The sequence below is a fragment of the Narcine bancroftii genome, chromosome 2 (assembly GCF_036971445.1).
Source record: "Narcine bancroftii isolate sNarBan1 chromosome 2, sNarBan1.hap1, whole genome shotgun sequence".
NCBI lineage: Eukaryota > Metazoa > Chordata > Chondrichthyes > Torpediniformes > Narcinidae > Narcine > Narcine bancroftii.
Genome location: NC_091470.1, coordinates 153,136,703 through 153,155,551, shown reverse-complemented (window position 1 = coordinate 153,155,551; position 18,849 = coordinate 153,136,703). Strand labels below are relative to the sequence as shown.

Genomic DNA, 18,849 nt, shown 5'->3' with positions numbered 1-18,849 from the left:
TAGACATACAGGTGACCTATTACTTTATAATTCCTGACCCGATAAAGAATCACGTCACTTTGGTGATGCATAAGTTTGCGGTTTTTGTGCGTGTACCTGGCTTGCTGAAAGAAATTTTAATTCTGGAATTTAATACTAACTTTAATACTAATGTAGGACAAATGATATTGTCCACAAAACTCCTCCTAACTGGGCAATGCTGGAGTGTCCCAAGTAAAAATTGCATATAACTACCAAATACATTGTGTTTGATTAATTCTAGACACCCTTTTTCATCAAAGCTATCCACCTTGATCAACCTATCCTGTCACCATTTTTTAACCACATTTAAGTGTCAAACTATCTTTACCTCTCAATTCAAAGTTCAAATGTATTGTCAGGATATGATCGAACAAAACTCCATCACTCTTAGCCATAGAAGTTCCAACTACCTGTCAGCACCCAAAGCCTTTCCTGAAGGAGTATTCCCAATCCTCTGCCATTCCACAGAAAGGTTCTTCAGTTTGCCTCTAATTTTTAGTTGGCATCCTTCACTCTAATAGCCCCAACACCTACCCTGACTTAAAATTGTTTCACCGTGTCTTGGGAGTGTTTATTTCCATGTGCACTTGTGTACAACGTGAAAAAAAGACCAATATGAAGTGAAAATTTCCTCCACAGGAATTTGTGTGGTGATTTCTTGCTTGAAGGAGGTGCTGGAGTGTTCAGTTAGTGACCACATTCACCTGCCCATCACCAGCAACTTGACATTGTCTAACCCGGATGTGCCGCAAAAGGTTAAGATGCCCTTACAATCCTCTGCATCCTCCACGCGCTTCCCCGCTCCAAAGCTCACTGGATCCGTGTGAACCAAATGGCCTGCCACCAGTGTCCCTGACAGACTAGAAGAGGGCAACAACCTCATGGTTTACAACTTTGTAAATGATAATTGAAAACACTGGCTTCAGCCTGACCTGCTGTGGAGCATTTGAGGAATGAAACGAGCACAAAGCTGCTTTGTTTTTAGGGACTGTATTAAGATGCACTTTGAGTTCATACAGTCAACTTAAAGCCTTCAGTTTGAGACTTTCTTACCAAATAGCTTATTAATCTCAAGTAGGACAGCAGTAATATTCTGTACACAGAATTGGAAAATACAATAACACCTGACAAGGTACTGTTTTAAAAAAAAAATAAACAAGTTAAAACACTGGGATTTGAACAGATATGTGCAAATGGCTGGAATTTCTCTCCATAGGCCTCCCCATGTATTAAATGAGCAATACACTACCTACCATTTATAACGTAACACTGTTAAGCAAAAAAATGCTTCATCAACTCGCCCTCCAACCAACAGCCTTGCATTGTATTGAAGATAGTTGGGAAATCAGATCCAAAAGGGTGCCACATGAGAACCTGGCACAAGATCAAAGAGCCTCTGCAGGGCTTACAACGTCAGCTGCCCATGTCTGGTTGGCAACGTGTATCCAATGATGCATCATCCCCTTCAGCTTAAGTGATTGACTTTAGAAATTTTGGTGAATTTACCAGAGAATTGACTGCTTTTTTTTTCACCTCCTCCAAGAGGTAACATCACTGTGATTGGTTAGTGTCTGATGGAGTGAGTAAAATTGATAATTTTCTCCTGTTTTGATTCTTTTTAAAAAGAAAAATACCACTGGCACTGTCTTGTGTAGTGCTTTTCTGGGCCAGAGCCTCACATCAGATGTAGCACTGACACAACGCTTCTCTATCCCTCACTTGAACCAAAGACATTGTCAGCACTTGCTGATGACATCTAGGCAATGTGGAAATGAAGGACGTGGATTTCCTTCCTTCTGGACAAGAACCCAGAACAGTCAGTGCTTTTATTGAAAAGTAACTAGAGGCTGAGGAAAATTAGAGAGATGGAGTGAGAGGGAAAAAAATGAAAATAATAGAATTTCTAGGAATAATGAGGAAAAAAGATAAAATATGACAAAAGAGGAATTGAAAGAAGCTTCACATGCAGTTGCCAAAATGGTCATTCTCCGAACCTTAGACCGAGTTCCAACATTTCACCTCAATGTATATAATCTGGCTTTAAGTGGTCACTGAAGTTTCAATATTCAAGTCTTTAGCTTAGTGTTATAAACTATTTTCATTGATATTTGGCAAAAAAAATTTGCATCATGAGGTTCAGGAACAGCAATTAGCTGTAGCAATGAGATTTAAGATGTCCCCCTCTCCTGAAGTTGACAACTCTAAGCAAATTGTGTCAGTTCTGTGCCGCCAGAGTAGCTGGATTCTGAGATGGCAGGTGCAAGAGAAGGGTTGCGTTAGGCCCCTTGGCAGCCATCGTTACCTATGCATGGACTGTTTGTTATCTTTGAGCATCAGCTTTGACTGGGGTGGGGATGGGGGAGGGGGGTGGGGAGGGAGACCTAATTGCAGAGCACAGTCCTGCTCTCAGTCACTGTCCACCCGGAGACACTGTGCGGCTGAACTCTACGTGGTGCAGAGTTGATCTGTTTAATCTGGACAGATTATCGGCATTGAGACGCTGATAGAATACCAGGGTATGGTCAATGCTGATTCTCAACAAACATCCTTTGTAATAATACAAGATAGTCTAATGGCACTAATTTGTTGTTACTCCACTCCAAAACACTATAAAGGGGGGAAATTGATGAGAGGAGAGAAGCTGAGTACTGTGAAAGGGGAAGTGGATTTTGTTCCAAACCCAGACTGAATTCCACACAATGTACAATATCCAAGCTACAGGCTTCCTACCTAGAGTGTTGGTACTGGAGTTGAGGATTCCATCCACGTAAGATACAACAGGAATCCCCAAGTGCCACCAAACCAATGTACAAATTGTGCCCCTTCTTCACAAGAATCCCAAGGAATTTTAGGTCTTCAAGGGATCAGGGTAGCCCTGGCTAGGGTTCACTTTGGGACAGTGGGTGGTAGGAGGGAAATCAATAGTGGTAGATTATACTGGGTTTGGTAGTATATCACAGGGTTTGGGGGGGGGATGGGTTTGGAATGGTATATTTTGGTTGAGGGTGGAACATTGTAGTGGACCAGAAAGGGGATGTGGTTAGGAAGAATGAAATGTCGCTGGTGAGGGAGTAGGTTAGGAACTGTACACTTGTAGGGGTTAAGGGCTGCAATGAGGGATATTATGCAGAGCAGAATCTGTAGAATTGGTTACAGAGTTTACAAGGTCTGGCTACGATCATGCGTTTTGTTTCCCTCGGCCCCAAGTCCCTAAACTCTGGCATTAATCTCCCTGAAACAACACAATGCAACAGGAACAGCCCTTCCACGAGCGTGCAAAGAAAGTGCAAATATGTACAAGTGAGCATAGCACACCCCCACCTCCTCACCCCACCACCCCCCTCTCGAGATGAAAACACCACGTTTCCAAAGAATGTTTAAGGTAGGTCAGGCGCAAGGTGTCTGGCTGGAGCAGCTGACAGCTGGGAGCTGTTCCTGGTGACTTGCTGTCAATCTTCAATGCAGATTACATCACTGACTTTATCTTTCCTTTCTCCTGCTTCCAGTTCTTTCAGTCCTTCCGACAAGTACTTTTTATCTGAGTCACTCACGGCAGAAATATTTGTGGTCGCTGCAAACAAGCAGAATTCCTTTAGTATAATTTTCTTCGAGCTGGGAAATTCCATATTTTGCCTAAACAAATCAAATTTCTGTACATTTAATGGGGTTTCACCACTGCTTAACGGGGTGGGGAGGAGTGTGGGGACATTATTTTATCCTGGCTCAATGCAGCTGTCATTAGTCATGACTTTTAATCTTAAATGTTCTCTCTGAACAATCATTCCATAAGGCCAGTGAGATGCTCTGCCCCAGATCACTCCGATCCACAGCTCAGTGGCCTCACTAGAGTTGGTATCCCTCAGTGCTGTAATTCAAGGTGTCATCCCACCTTCTCCTCCCATGGACCTCCTCCATACAGAGTCCTCAGTAATGATTTTTGTACTGATGTTACCCTTAATCCCAATTCCCATATATCGCTGAATGTAATAGTATTGAGATAAACAACCAGCCAAATTAAAGACGCACCTTTAAATTACAGTATCATACACACAGCCTAGAAGTATATTATAGTTGTAAAAATAAATGTAAATTTCTTAGATGTAATGTTTCTTAGATCAAATGAATATGAACAACAAAATTGTTTTATAAAATTTACATTATTAGTAATTGAGCAGAACCTTTTTCGATTTTTCTCCTCCTTTTCCTTTAATTGCTCCTACAATCTCTAAAACGTTACTGATCTCGGTTCACAAATATTGTAGCTAAAACACCAGCAGCAAAGAAACCCACACGATTCGAAGTGACATGGTCATTGGGTAATAACAACAGCTCTGGCCGGAGCGCATTCGAAGGTTCAAAAAGTAAATGAGCAGAGATGGAGCCTTGTTGGGATGTTGATGCACGTCAGCTGGGCTTCTGAAAAATGTTTTTGTTGTTACAACTACCATGTATTTCAGCGTATAAGTCGAGTCATAAAACCAAATAAAAATCTCTCAAAAAAAAGGGGGTCAACTTGTACACCGGATATACTTTTGAGACCTTAAAAAAATTTAGCTCAAAATCCAATCCGTGTCGATCCAGTGTACAAGTCGAACCATGAAAAGCAGATTCAGCATATAAGTCGACCCTTGAAAAACCAAAAAAAAAACTCTATTTTCATTGAGATTTTTATTGAAAACAAGTTAAGTGGCTACAAAACATATCTCGGACCAGCAAACTCCATAACTAACCCCCCACCCCCCCCACCGCCCATAGCCCACACATTGTCTATCCATAGTTTTACACCACTTTTATGAAAATGTACAAAAATGCCTGAAGGAAATTTCATTTTCGGTTTAATTTTGTGCTTGAAGATTAGCATAGATCTTAATTTCGTCCCGTCGGCCATGCACGACAACACCATGGTAAACCTGGTCCTTTCGTGGTCGATACTTCTGGTTTGCACAGTTTTAATGCACTTCCATTCCACTGTTCACACACCCAACTCTGGCCAACGAGTGAATCCTTCTCTCAAAGAACATTGTCTTTTTGGTATTTTTCTTAAAGTCTCTTCTTTCTTCCTCCAATCTCTTATCAACTTCTCGTCCACATCAAATTTTCTTGCAGCAGCTCAGTTGTTGGTTTTCTTGGCCATTTTTTTTCTATCACCTTTCAATTTAAAACTCGCTTCACATTTTCATCGCATGTTGCGTTGTATTGATGGACCCTCCATGATAGCAATCACCTTCAGCCAACGTCCATCAGATCGATTCTCATGATATTTGGGGGTCGATGTTTACGCCGGTCAACGGCCCATCTCAGGCATCACGAGCTTTGGGGTCGACTTGTACACTGGTCAACAGGCCAACTCGGGCATTCCAAAAATTGGGGTCAATTTGTACACCAGATATACCGTAAAACCATTAAAATAAGGCGGGGGGGGGGGATCGACTTGTACGCCAAAATATACGGTGACTATATGGATATTTAAAAAAAATAATAATACATTTCTGCTGAAACACTGCACAAAAACTTTATAGACAGTCATTTTGGTGTCATTCCCTCTGATGATGTCACCTGATGTGGTCCTCATCCCCCCCCGAGTGACGCCAGTGCCACAGCACAAAGGTGATCAGGGAGAAGGCCAAGCTGAATTTAATCCACTCAGGCAAGACCTTCCTCCCAAGCAATAGCCTTGGTGATCGTTCACTCTTTGTACTGTGTTCAAGCCTACGTACTCTGGCTAGAATAACCATCTTGCTCATCCATTTCAATGGTTACACACTTGCGAGACTGGTGACAGGTTAGAATGATGAGAGTATTGCAGCTTCTTGGTCACTTTTACTGATACCAGCCCTTAGTTTCCAGATTTGTAGTTGAGGAATTTAGATGCAAGAATCTGTGATTCTCGAACCTACCGCTGATATAGGGACCCAGTGGCATCTGGTTGTAGTTGATGAGGGCTCCTGTCCCCGGCCCTCGGAAGGTGGGCCCAAAGCTGTTACTGTACATCTGTGCCGCTCCATACTGACCCTGTGTGAACGGCTGCAAAACATGGTTTGTTTAAACAAAAATAAACCAATCAATGTGTGGAGCGGAGAATTCACAACTTCAACCACTGGATTTCCCTCTCTCCTTGCCTGAAGGCATTGACCCAGTGATTTTCCAGTGTTGGGGGCACTGTGCATTGGACTAAGGGTGGAATCTCTGCCCTCGTCCAGAGTAAACACTCACACAAATGGCGAGCTTTACTGCATCCAGCCTGTATTGTACCTGCACTGAGACTGATGGTTCATGTGGCACTTGATGAGGGAATGCCTTTCACTGACAGCTTTCTTATTCACACCAAAATAATGCCACAGAACACAGCTCCTGGGACTTAACGACCCATCACTGCTGACTAGTGGAGCAAGGCTTGCCGTCACTTCACCCCTCTGGATCTCTTGGGATGTGCAGGCCAAGGAAAGCGGGGGTTGGAATGAAATGGTAATGCTCCCTCACTCAGAGTCCCCATTGCCCGGGAGCCTAGATCCAGGTTCTTACCTGCGGCTGGGGCTCGTTTCCCCGATTGGCAAGTCGACTGAGGATGCTTCGCTCCGACATCTGAAGCCGCGCTGCAACAGGTGGCACACGGGACAACATGTTGGGTAACCTCGTCACGTCAGCCTTCATGTCGCTCAGGAGCTCCTCCAGCTGATTCAGGACTGAAAGAAACAAAAAGCAAATAGAGGGCAAGGTGCTCAGGGCCAGGGTTTCAGTAGGGGAGATGCCAGCAACACCACAGCCGCTGGCCACACTCCGAGCTGTGCTGTGGCTCCATCTACCATGATAAAAGTGCATTCTATGCACAGCTGCCCTCAGTGATGGGAACAGGAGGCCAGGAACAGCAGCCGTTAATTGCAGATGCTGCTACTAACAGGAGGCCATCAAACCCCTAGTTTTAGGTGCATAACGGCTCTTATATTAATCGCAACTTGCCTTGAAATGTTTTGCAGCCTTACCCTGTTGTGAATTTTAATCCTTGTGTGTCCATTGAAACAACAGATTGTGCAGAATAGCACGCCATCCTGAGTGAGGTCTGGCTGCTGTACATGGGGTCATGGTCAGACCTTTGGACAAATAGTTCAGAAAATAAAATTGAGAAATTACATTTTTGTGAGGGGAAAAAAATTATAAATGAGGATCTGGTGTCAGGGAAAGTTACCACGAAGCTGTACAACTGATTCCCTGAAGGAAGAAAGCATAGACTGAAGCCTGCGTGGGGAATGGTGGGGGAAAAAAAAAAGCAGCTCGTTGGATCATTGGGAAAGACGATCAAGTCCATTCTTCCTAAGGAGGTCCACACCCGATAGCATCTGGATGGTGCTGATTACCCTCGCTTTGCTGAGCTGCAAGAGAGAGGCAGCTGCCACTGGAGGTTGGAGGGATGTGCGGAATCAGCCAGAGTCATTCAGGGTCAAACACACTCAGCTTTCTAAACAAGGTTGGCTACAACCTTGGTCAGAGTGTGGGGGAGTTAATTAAATGGTCTCAAATTGTAGAATTAAAAACATTGCTGAAGAAACTAATCTAGTCAAACAGATGTAGCAAAGATAAAGATACAGAACTAACGGCTTGGGCTTGAGCCCTTCATCAAGGTATATTATCTACATTAAGGACATTGTTTGACCTGCTGAGTTTCTCCAGCGTTGTGTTCTTAGTTCAACCATGGAGTCTGCAGACTTTCATGTTTTAATTTCAAATTGCAGAACTGGTGAACAGAGGATTCTGATTTCGGCTAACTGGCAAAAGAGGTATAAAGCAGTTGAGTCTTTTAAACTTGCGTGACAAGTTCTGGTATCTACGGACCTGAACAGGCAGTAGAAAGTAACTTACTAACTCGCAGAATACAACTGTGCACATGTGCACCAAGGTGTGGACCAGGGAAAAGGCACAGGTCTGAGGTCAGATGGTCTTCTTCTGAGCTGCATAATTCAAGGCTACTCATTTACCAAATGGAATGTACTGCACTGTATGGTACAGAACGAGCAGGACATTGTCTCTGTGCGCTGAACAGAAGACTATTCCTTTTGTGCAATGTAATGAATGGGTCTGTTACCCCTATGCAATCCCAAATAATGAGTTATTTATCTTTAACTTAGCAAAGCATCCAAGTGGTTCAGAGAAATAGTTTGACGAGAGATCTTGCTGAAAGAGGTCATTTTATGGAAGGTGGGGCAAGGATTTCCAAAGCTTAAAGCCTCAATAGCCAAAAGTACAATAAGCAATGGACTACAAGACCTCCAAAATGCAGGAGAGCGGAGACTTCAGCCTGATGGAGGAGTCTGAATGGTGAGATGAAGGAATGACTTGAAAGCTTTGTTTAACTGGCAGGGAATGGAGTTCAGTGAGCAGAAATTCAGACCCCCTCAGTTTTATGGAGATGGGAGTCTTGCCAGGAGAGTATTCATGGCCATATGAAGGTTTCTGCAGACCAAGGGAGAGCTGGGTGATGTTGCAAAGGTAATGGAAGGCAACATGTAGCTGATTTGGGGGAATCAGATCTGACCCACATCTGTGAACCATCCAGCTCAGTATCAGGGATCAAAGAGGGAGAGGCCAGGGCATACAGTAACAGCAAGAGCCCAACAAATTAAAGGCAGTGATTGAGAGAGGGGGAGGGGGAACTGAAGCAATGGACAATCCAACCCAGGGAAATTAAATGTGCTTTGGGATGATGTTGCTGAGAGAAAGGTCTGAGAATGTGGGTTTGGAGGGCAAACTCTACTATCGGCTGGGCTGGAGTGGGAAAAGGTGGCTCTGATTAATAAAAGCAAAAACACCTGGAAGGGTCATATTTGGAGAAGGGAAAGGCATTGCACAGGAGGGTGTAGAACAAAGGATGGACTCTGAAGTAGGCAGGATTAGTTCCCTGTGTGTTGTACAGGGGTACATTCTCAGGCACTGAAGGGAATAAATACATAGACTGCTCAGTCAAACATTATCCCTGAAATCTGGTCTCCAAGTGCAGAGTAACTGATGCAATTCACAGCTGCCCCCTAGTGGGGTTGGAATGCTGCAACTTAGGTCCCTAATATGAAGTGGAACTTGCACCATCACAGTTCCACTGCAGTGTGTTTTATCCATTCAACAGCATGGTATTAGGTTGCTATGACTTCATTTACCGCAAGCCTCAAAGCTTAAACGTGCCCACTTTGGGACGATTTCTTTGGTTACTGTCAAACTTCCACCATAGAGAAGTTCGAACTGCTGCCCCCGTTGCTGCACTCGATCAATGATACGGAGATAGGCTGTTCAAGAGGAACAAGGCCCCACTGCTTAATCATAGACGAAGACCAGCCCCACTGTCCCATTGTAGGTGGAGATGTAATTAGATATGGGCGACAGGTCCCTCTGCACTGAACCACTAGTCACTTCTGAGGCAGATAAACGATACAACCAACCTCTCTCTCCACTGCCTTAAAGCAATGCATTCATTTTCCCCAACTTCAAACCTCACCCCCCCCCCCCCCCCACACACAGTATTTCCTTTATCATGGAACCTGCAGGCAATTACTGGCAGCTTTTGAGGTTCAGGGAGAAATAAACCAGATGGTTAGCAGAGAAGACAGTGTGACAATACAGCTCTGGTCCCTATTGTCTCAAATACTTTTTATATCCAAAAAAGAAATTAAGATGACAATTACACCAGAGGCACTTCATTACAAAAAGCTGAATTTATTAGCAGATTCGCTAAAAAAAGGAACAATATTTTACAAGATATTGTGGGGCAGTGCAATGGTGCAAGAACTATTCTCTTATATTTCAATCTCTACGATGTCCAGGACCTGTCTGAGTGATCACTATGCAGACGGGAGGTAGATGGGACAGAGGGCTGGAGCTCACATGACAAACCTTTGTGCAGAACTGCATTGGCGGGCTTGTTGCCGGCCAGGGACTCCTTGGAGAGATGCTGGTGACTCTCGGCTAAACATTCAACTTCAGCAAAGCGTGCGTTGAGAGCCATGGCGGGATGGTTAGGATCCTGGGTCATGTTGAGGTAAGCAGCTCTCCTCAGTTGCTCTTCGATCACCAGGGCCTGCTCCAAGAGCTGAGGTCAGGAAGGAGTGTAAGACAGGAGAACAGGGTTCAGTGCAAATGACGAGAGCAGTTAACCAGTGCAGAAACATCCTTTCCCCACATCCACACAAGGTCAGCAAGTGAGAAATGGAGGAAGGAGAGGTGGGGAAGGAGGAAGAGACACAAAATGGTCAGCATAGCCATCAGCACAATGCTGTTACAGCAGCAGTGATCGAGGCTGGGGTTCGAATCCTGCACTGTCTGTACGTTCTCCACATGGGTTTTTCCTTCCACTTTCCCTCCAAAACGGGTCAATTGGGCTCATGTGCCGAAAGGGCCTGTTACTGGGCTGTCGCAATTTAAAATTCAGAGCCAAGGGGATACTTGCAAGGAAGGGGCAGGGGCTTTACAAATTGGGACATATACCAAGAGTGCTATGCAAGAGGGCAGCAGAATAGTAGGGGGGTGGGGGTGGGTGGGGGGTGGGGCAGTTGGGACAGTGGAGCCACAGAGTGTAGAGAGCAGAGGAGCAGTAATGGGGAAGGGAGTGAGGGTGCATAGGGAGAGAAATTAATGGAAGTGCATTTTGAAACAATTCTTCACAACCTCAACCTGCTTTTCCAACCCATAAAAAACTTTGTGAATGTAGAAAACAAGGCCACTAGGGCGTACAGCAAAATTTCCCACTAATTATAACAATAATTTATTCCCGTTGAAGGGTTCAGGCCTGAAACGTTAACTGCCTTTTGCTTCCTTGTGATTCTGCGTGACCTGCTGAGTTTCTCCAGTACTTCTGTGTACTGCACTCGACTCCAGCATATGCAGATTTTCTGCTTTACAGCTATTTAATTTGAAACAGATGTTGGTTGCTAACATCAGCCTGGATATTTCCGTCTTTTCAAAATAACCCATGGGATTTTCACAAACACCCCCGAAAGCAAAGGATGGGATTCCTGGTTGTTTCTATAAAGCTGCAACACATCACATCGCACTCACATCTCTGGTTTGATTCAAGAAATTAATGGCTCAAAGGCAAATGTAACAGATTCTGTTCATGTACATATGCTTGATACAGACAGACAGCCCCATACCACAAGGGACTTCCTATATTTCAGTAGGGATTTGGCAGTTTCATATGAGAAGACATCCCAATTTGCCCTCCTCACCCTGCCCAGCTAGGAATGATCCAAAAAAAGAGATTTTGAGTCAGGGAGAGAAAGTAGAGTGGAAGTAGGGGAGGAATAGTTGGGGGTATGGGTAATGGTGAGGAATCAAGGACAGAGCTGAGAGGCCCCATCAATCCCAGATAATAGGGCACCAAGCTCCAAGTATTTATTTTCCAACCAGGTATCTGAACTAAAAAGGATCAAGTGAACCCCTCGACACTGACAGCTGACAAATTCCTCTCCGCCAGGAATTGCTGATTCCTTCCCAGTGAGCAGAAGCCCATTCTCAACTTGTTGAAGTACAATGTCATCAGTTCTTTTAAAAACCTTTGTTATTACCAATGATCATCAGAAAAGCAGTTGATAGTTGTAAAATGATATCTGGTTCATCAGTGTCATTCAGGGGAAAAAGGCATCCGTCCTGACCTGGTCTGTACTGTAGACCCACCCTTATGATTAACCCTTACCTGCCTGAAATGGCCCACGGGATGAGCAATGAGAGTGGTCATGAAAATGAATGAATCAATAAACATTTGTGCCTCCACAGCTGCCTTACCTTGAACCTCCTGGCCAGAAACTTGTTCTTCATTTCCAGGAAATTCCCCTTGTTCATCTCTGCTTTGAAAGGTTCGTTGATGATCATGTATCTAGGGTCATTCTGTATATCCTGCCATCGAGCGTAGCCATGACTGGACAGAAACATTAAGGAAAACAGAACAGGGCGCAGTTGCAGGCAAGATGCAATTACGCAATGCCTGTGGGAGATTCAGGGCAGATGGGCAGGCCACGGAGAGTTCAGATTGCCTTGTCGCTGTTCACAGAGCACCTTGTTCCATTCTCCCTCCTGAGGAATGGACAAGATTGAGGTCGGCAAGTTGTTCCTATTGGTGGGGGGAGACCAGAACTAGGGGACATAGCCTCAAGATTCAGGGGAGTAGATTTAGGATGGAGATGAGGAGGAACTGCTTTTCCCAGAGGGTGGTGAATCTGTGGAATTTGCTGCCCATTGAAGCAGTGGAGGTGACCTCAGTGAATATATTTAAGATGAGATAGATTTTTGCATTGTAGGGGAATTAAAGGATGTGGGGAAAAGGCAGGGGGGTGGGGATGAGCCTGTCATCACATCAGCCATTGAATGATGGAGTAGGCTCAACGGGCTGGATGGTCAACTCCCACTCGTATTTCTTGTGTCCTTGTATTCTCCTCTTTAAAATGTTCCAGGAAAATCGCTACATTTGTCAGGCGCAGCAGGAGGTTTGGGGTCTTTAACATATAACTGTGATTTATCCCTGTAGGTTTTCCAATCTATTGCTCTTTTCTGGTAAGTTGGAAGTGACTATTCATCAGGATGAGACTATATGTCACAGATGTTTAAAAGGGAAGATGTAGTAACCTCAAACCAAACTTGACACTTCGAAGAGCTCTAGTCTTCAAATCACAAACAGGAGCAGGGAAAGATACAAAAACATCAGGAAAGATTGAATAGGGATCCTATTTCATTGAAAAGTGATTCAAATAAAACACTAGAAATGATTATTCCATTTGCAGGTATGAAGGGATGTATTAAAGGGGACGCTAAGTTGAATGAAGGAAGAGAGTGATGGAGTTTGAAGAATTTGGGGACTGAGCACACATGGTCTGTGATGATGTCAAACACTGCACTGTGAGTACAATGTTATTCTATGATCTAGAAAGCAAACACATCTTCCCCGACAATCCGTGGACGCATGTACAACCAGCAGTGGAGGTTATTACTCTTCCCCCTCCATCTTCCCCCTTGTCTGCTTACTCCACCCCAGCCTCAGAGCAGGATACGCAACAATGCCAGCCAATAGCCAATAGTCATGCCTCCTGTGCCAGATATCATAGATCTTTCCAGAAGCGACTGCAGCTCGTTCTTCGTTCTGCCAAAGTGTATGCAGTTCTGGCAAAACAAAAGCAAAGATGTATAAAACACATATCTGATCCCATTACAGGACCATGTATGTAGAATTTTATTATCAATTGTTAAAGGAATTGATCTATTTTGAATCAAGGGCATTTTTGGAGTTATTTTTCTTTTTGATCCAATTATTCAGTTTATGCCAAATGTTCAAAATATGCTTTATTAATGGTGCCTCCTTTCTACCAGAAATGGATTTCCCATTTGATTAAAATCCTCTGCCATTCTCTCTCCGACTTTGTGCAGTTCAATTTCCATCCATGAAGGCTTGCCTTCCATCAAGGAGGGAAGTGACAAATTTCATCTGGGCTGCCCAATAGTATTTAAAATTTGGGAATTGTAAACCTCCCATATATTTCCAAGTTAATTTTTCAGTGGAGATTCTGGCTAACTTACCTTTCCAGAGAAACTTACTAATTAATTTATTCAGATTTTGAAAGAATTTTCTGTGGAAATGGTATCAGAAGAATCTAAAAGAGGTATTATATGCACAGGAATATATTCATTTGAATACAGCTCACTCTTCCAATCAATGTTATTGGAAGAGTTATCCATTTATTTAAATTTTCTTAAGCAAGGGGAGGTAGCTCATCTTGTACAAATTTTTAAAAATCATTATCCATTTTGATCTCCAAGTACTTGATCCCATTCTTAGGCCATCTAAATTGTGTATTCCTTTGGCAATTTGTAGAGTCCCTATCAATTAGTGAAACTCTTGACCCAGTTTATTTTGTACCCAGAGACCCTCCCATAGTCTTCCAGTTGTAAATACAACCTTTTGTAGAGAAGTTTCAGCCTCCATCAGATATTAATGCGTCATCTGCGAAAAGACTAATCTTATGTTCATCTTGGTCAACTCTGAATCCCTTAATGTCTGGGTCCCGTTAAATAATTTCTGCCAGAGGCTCTATGGCCAATACAAAGAGGGCTGGTGATAGCGGATGTCCTTGTCTGTTGGATCTGGATAGTGGGAATGTTGGAGATACTTGACTATTTGTCACAAATCTAGCCTTGGGTTCGATATATAGGGATTGAATCCAGTTTATAAAATTTTGAGCTGTTATGTACAAGGGTAATTAATGTCATTTGAACAGTTAAAAAATAAATACAATCTTCTGCTATTTCAGTTAAGATCTTCTTTCAGAGATGAATTAAGGACAGACCATGATTTTACCAGAGTGCAGTGAAATGGAGATTCTAATTGAAAAGGGGATCACAAAGAAATTCACATCAGTAACGTATTATTTACTTCAATCGGGTAATCCTAAACCAGAGTTATATAAATCAAAATAAAGATGGGAATCAGATTTGAATATTAGTATTGATGAACTGGTCCGATATATGTCAGGAATGTATAACTATCACAATTCATGTAAGATAATAGATTGGTGCAATACAATTTTTTATATCTTACCCTGCAGAAGTTGCACAAATTAAATTCTAATATATCTGATATATGTTCTATATGCGAAGAAGAAACAGGAATCTTTATACATTCCACGTGGTCATGCTCAAAAGTAAAACCATTTTTGGAAGTTTTAAGAATTTTATTAGATCAGATTATTGGGAAACAATTGCCACAAAGTCCAAAATTGTTTCTCCTCGGAAATATTGTGGTCATAAGGCCTAAAATAAGGCTGTCCAAGTACCATTTAGAATGTCTTAAAATTGCATTGGTAGTGGCCAGGAAATTATTGCAGTTACTTGGAAGTCTGACTTCCCCTCTGGACATAGCCCGATGGAATGTCCCCTTGGAGAAAATTACTTATAATTTAGGGGCAGAAACAGGTATGGCAGCCGTATTTGCCTAACACAGGGATGAATATTTAAGATACTTATTCTGTTCTCTAGTCTTTATGCCCCCGTTCTTTCCCATAGATCCAGGTAAGAAAGTGAGCTAGACTTTCTGGACTGGATTCCAGATCCTGACAGCTCCTCTTTCCTTCATGGTACCTCTTTATTCACTTTTTCTTTCTTTCTCTTCTATCTTGGGGACTCAACCTAATTACTGCCCGTGTGGTCGTTGACACTGGGCGCCTTTTTAGACTCCAAGTACCTGAGTGCAACAGTCCAGGTGGTTGGACGAGCAGTCGAATGAATCAATCAATGAATTTTTCCCGGTACGATTTACACTGCAGACTTCCTCCAAAAAGAAGTAGGGGTCTTGCAGGATAAATCGTGGTGCAGGAATTGACTTTTTAGAATGCCCGTGAGGTGATAAAATCCTTGATTGTGCTGTTACATGCCTGCAGGCTTAAAAACCATAATTGTGTTTTTTTTTTTGCTTTATGTATCTATAATGGTTAATTCTTGATACTTGTTTAACCACAAAATTAAAATAGGACTAATCAAAATAGGGCATACACGATAAATGGAAGACAACTGAGGAGTGCAGTGGAACAAAAGGATTTAGGAGTTATGGTACATAATTCTCTGAAAGTTGAATCACTTGTGGATTTGGTGGTGAAGAAGGCATTTAGTATGTTGGCTTTCATCAATCAGAGTATAGAACACAGGAGTTGGGATGTTATGTTGAAATTGTATAAGGCATTAGTGAGGCCAAATTTGGAATATTGTGTGCAGTTTTTGTTGCCGAATTATAGGAAGGATATAAACACTATAGAGAGTGCAGAGGAGGTTTACAAGAATGTTGTCAGGGTTTGAGTTACAGGGAACAGTTGAGCCATGATTTGATAGAGGTATTCAAAATTATAAGGGAGACGGATAGAGTCAATTTGGATATGCTTTTTCCACAGGGGGGAGATTCAAACAAGAGTACATGGATTGAGAGTAAAAGGAGAAAAGTTTAAGGGAAACATATGGGGGAAATTTCTTCATGCGGAGGGTGCTGGGGGTATGGAATGAACTTCCTGACAGTGGTGATAGAAGCAAGATCCCACTGTTGATGTTAATATTCAAGGAAAGTTTGGGTAGGCATGTGGACAGGAGAGGAATGGAGAGTTATGGGCCAAATGTGGGTCAATAATTCAGCACGGACGAATAGGGCCCAACTGGCCTGTTTCTATGTTGCAAATGGTTATAAAACAAAACCAAAGTTGTTATCTTGCAAAAGGCAACAACATTTTGTTCATAGAACAAGCCAGCTGCTGAAGTGGGAAGTTCTGTGGGCAGTCTCCACCGTCTGGAAACCAGAGGGGGGGGTGTGGGAGTGGAGAAGTAGGTGGTCCCACAGGCACTTGGCTACAATGGGACCCCACCAACACGTCAAGGGGTTGGGGGTGTCGATCGTCACAAGCCACTTTGGGTAGGGGAGGTACTGATCATCACCAAGCCAGACTGGGGAGTAGTTGTGGGGGAAGGGCCCGTCAGCACCAAGCCAGGCTGGTGGGGGTAGGGATAATGGAGGAGTCTGACACGACCCTGCAAATCTGATGGCAGGGTCCCACCAGGATTAATCTGTTAACTTGGTTGAGTGTGTGTCAAGCCATTGCTGGGTACCTGTGAAACCCCCGTCGGCAATGTTGAACATAAATTTTCCTTTGCCAGATTGCTCCTTTCTCCCCTCTTCCTCCTTCATGTCTTTCACCAGCTCTCCATTCTGCAGACCTTCTGCTGCATCCTTGTCCTCCGTTGTGTCTTCAGCTGTCAAAGAAAGGACAAATAAATACATTGCTGGCTGAATATAGCCACTAGCAGCCTGAAGGGTTCACATTATAGACACCATGCATCAACAATACTGACTGAACAAAGAGAGGGACTCAGAGGAACAGGCATGGGGAGAAATGGTCAGTTGTCGTTGTGGGTCAGGACCTTGATGGAGACCGTTTGTTTATCTCTGTGCCCATAATTAATTTTGTGATATCCCTCTCCCCCATGATCCTGCACTTGTTCCACCAGCTCCTCTCTGTGCCCACCTCTCTGACCACAGCCTCCCATGTACAGTAAAAACACACTGAAATGCTGCAGGAACACAGCCAGTCTTATAGTGTCCATAGGAGACAGATTGCTGACGTTTCGGGCCTGAGCCCTTCTTTAAGGAATAAGATACGAATAATCAGGGAGAAATAAGCATTCTTTGCTTATTCCTTGAAGAAGAGTTCAAGTCCAGTCACTAAAAGCTAGCATGCAGGTTCAACAAGCTGTGAAAAAGACAGATGGCATGTTGGCCTTCATAACAAAGGGAATAGAATATTGGAGAAAAGATACCCTTCTGCAGTTGTACAGGGCCCTGGTGAGACCACACCTGGAGTATTGTGTCCAGCTCTGGTCTACTAATTTGAGGAAGGACATTCTCGTTATTGAGGGAGTGTGGCGTAGATTCACAAGGTTAGATCCCGGAATGGCGGGATTGACATATGCCGAAAGGTTGGATAAACTGGGGTTGTATACATTGGAATTTAGAAGAATTTGGGGAGATATGATTGAAGTATATAAAATTATTGAGAGATTGGACATGATAGAAACTGATTGCATGTTCCTGATGTTGGGGGAGACTAGGACTAGAGGCCCTTTAGGACAGAGATGAGAAAAAAAATTTTTTTACCCAGAGAGTTTTGTTGGTCTGTAGAATGCTTTGCCACAAAGGGTGGTAGAGGTGGGTTTCTGGGCAAGTTCAAGAGGGAGCAAGATAAGGTTCTTGTGGACAGGGAAATTAAGGGTTATGGGGAGAAGGCAGGGACTTCTGATAATGGAAGATCAGCCATGATCTAAATGAATGGTGATGCTGGCTCGATGGGCCAAATGGCCTCCTCCAGCACCTATTGTCTATATCTTTGCATTTTAATGTGTTTTTACTCAATCACAATGTCTGCAGACTTTCAGGTTTCACTCCTATGAACAGAACTGACTCTGGTGTGCTGCCAACTCCACCACCTTGGTGACAACTTCAAGGGAGCAGCAGGTTCTGCACCACAAGATCATCCACCCTGGATGGATACCCCTTCCACCTCCTAGTGGGGAAGGTCATTTGCCCCTATTCCAGGGCAAGCCTCTGGTGTTGTACAAATTATGATGGGGTACCACCACTCTCATCTATGTCGAAAAAAGAGCAGTGGCATCAGTGTGGGGACTGACAAGGGGTTCTGGGGAGAGACTGGGGCAATGGGATCATAATGGAGATTGACAGGGCTGTAGGGAGAGAGCGGGGCAGTGGGATCAGTGTGGGGAGAGAGTGGGGCAATGGTATTAACGTGAGGACTGATACAAGGCTGTAGGATAAGTTTGGGGAATGGCAAGGGGTGCGGGGAGAGACTGGAGCAGTGGGATCAGTGTGGAGATTGATACAGGGCTATGGGGAGAGACAAGGCAGTGAGATCAGTGTGGGGACTGATGCAGTGCTGTCAGGAGATGATGAAAATTCAAAGTACAGTACAGATTTGAACCATTGTAACTTCTAAAAATCATAAATCAGACCATCTGTACTGAGGCACTGCTGTACCATCAGGATACACACCTCCAGATACAGCAGGAAGTCAGTCCACTGACCATGAACCAGCTGCAAGGTAACAGGGAAGGTGATCAAAAAGCCTCAACTTCGGGATTGAAGGGCACCCATTTAAAACAGAGATGCAAAGGAATTTCCTTAGCCAGAGAGTGGTGGAGTTTGCTACAAAGGGCAGCTGTGGAGGCCAGGTCATTGGGTGTTTTTAAGGCAGAGATTGACAGGTATTTGAATAGTCAAGAATATCAAGGGTTTGTGGTGAAAAGGCAGGGGAGGGGGGC

At 43.6% G+C, this 18,849-nt stretch overlaps 1 protein-coding gene across 3 annotated transcripts in view; it reads right to left on the bottom strand.

Moving 5' to 3' along the window:
* Positions 1–995: 995 nt before the first annotated feature.
* Positions 996–18,849, bottom strand: part of chd5 (chromodomain helicase DNA binding protein 5) — a 103,393-nt gene continuing 85,539 nt past the window's right edge. For 2 of the 3 annotated variants that reach the window (XM_069918614.1, XM_069918615.1), the window contains exons 32-38: positions 16,627–16,770; positions 13,041–13,149; positions 11,782–11,914; positions 9,895–10,090; positions 6,544–6,704; positions 5,919–6,045; positions 996–3,592 (exon numbers count right to left, since the gene is read on the bottom strand). In XM_069918614.1, the coding sequence (XP_069774715.1) occupies positions 3,471–3,592; positions 5,919–6,045; positions 6,544–6,704; positions 9,895–10,090; positions 11,782–11,914; positions 13,041–13,149; positions 16,627–16,770 (992 nt within the window). In that variant the 3' untranslated portion in view covers positions 996–3,470. The remainder of the gene's footprint in view (positions 3,593–5,918; positions 6,046–6,543; positions 6,705–9,894; positions 10,091–11,781; positions 11,915–13,040; positions 13,150–16,626; positions 16,771–18,849) is intronic. The other variant, XM_069918616.1, reaches the window with a different exon arrangement.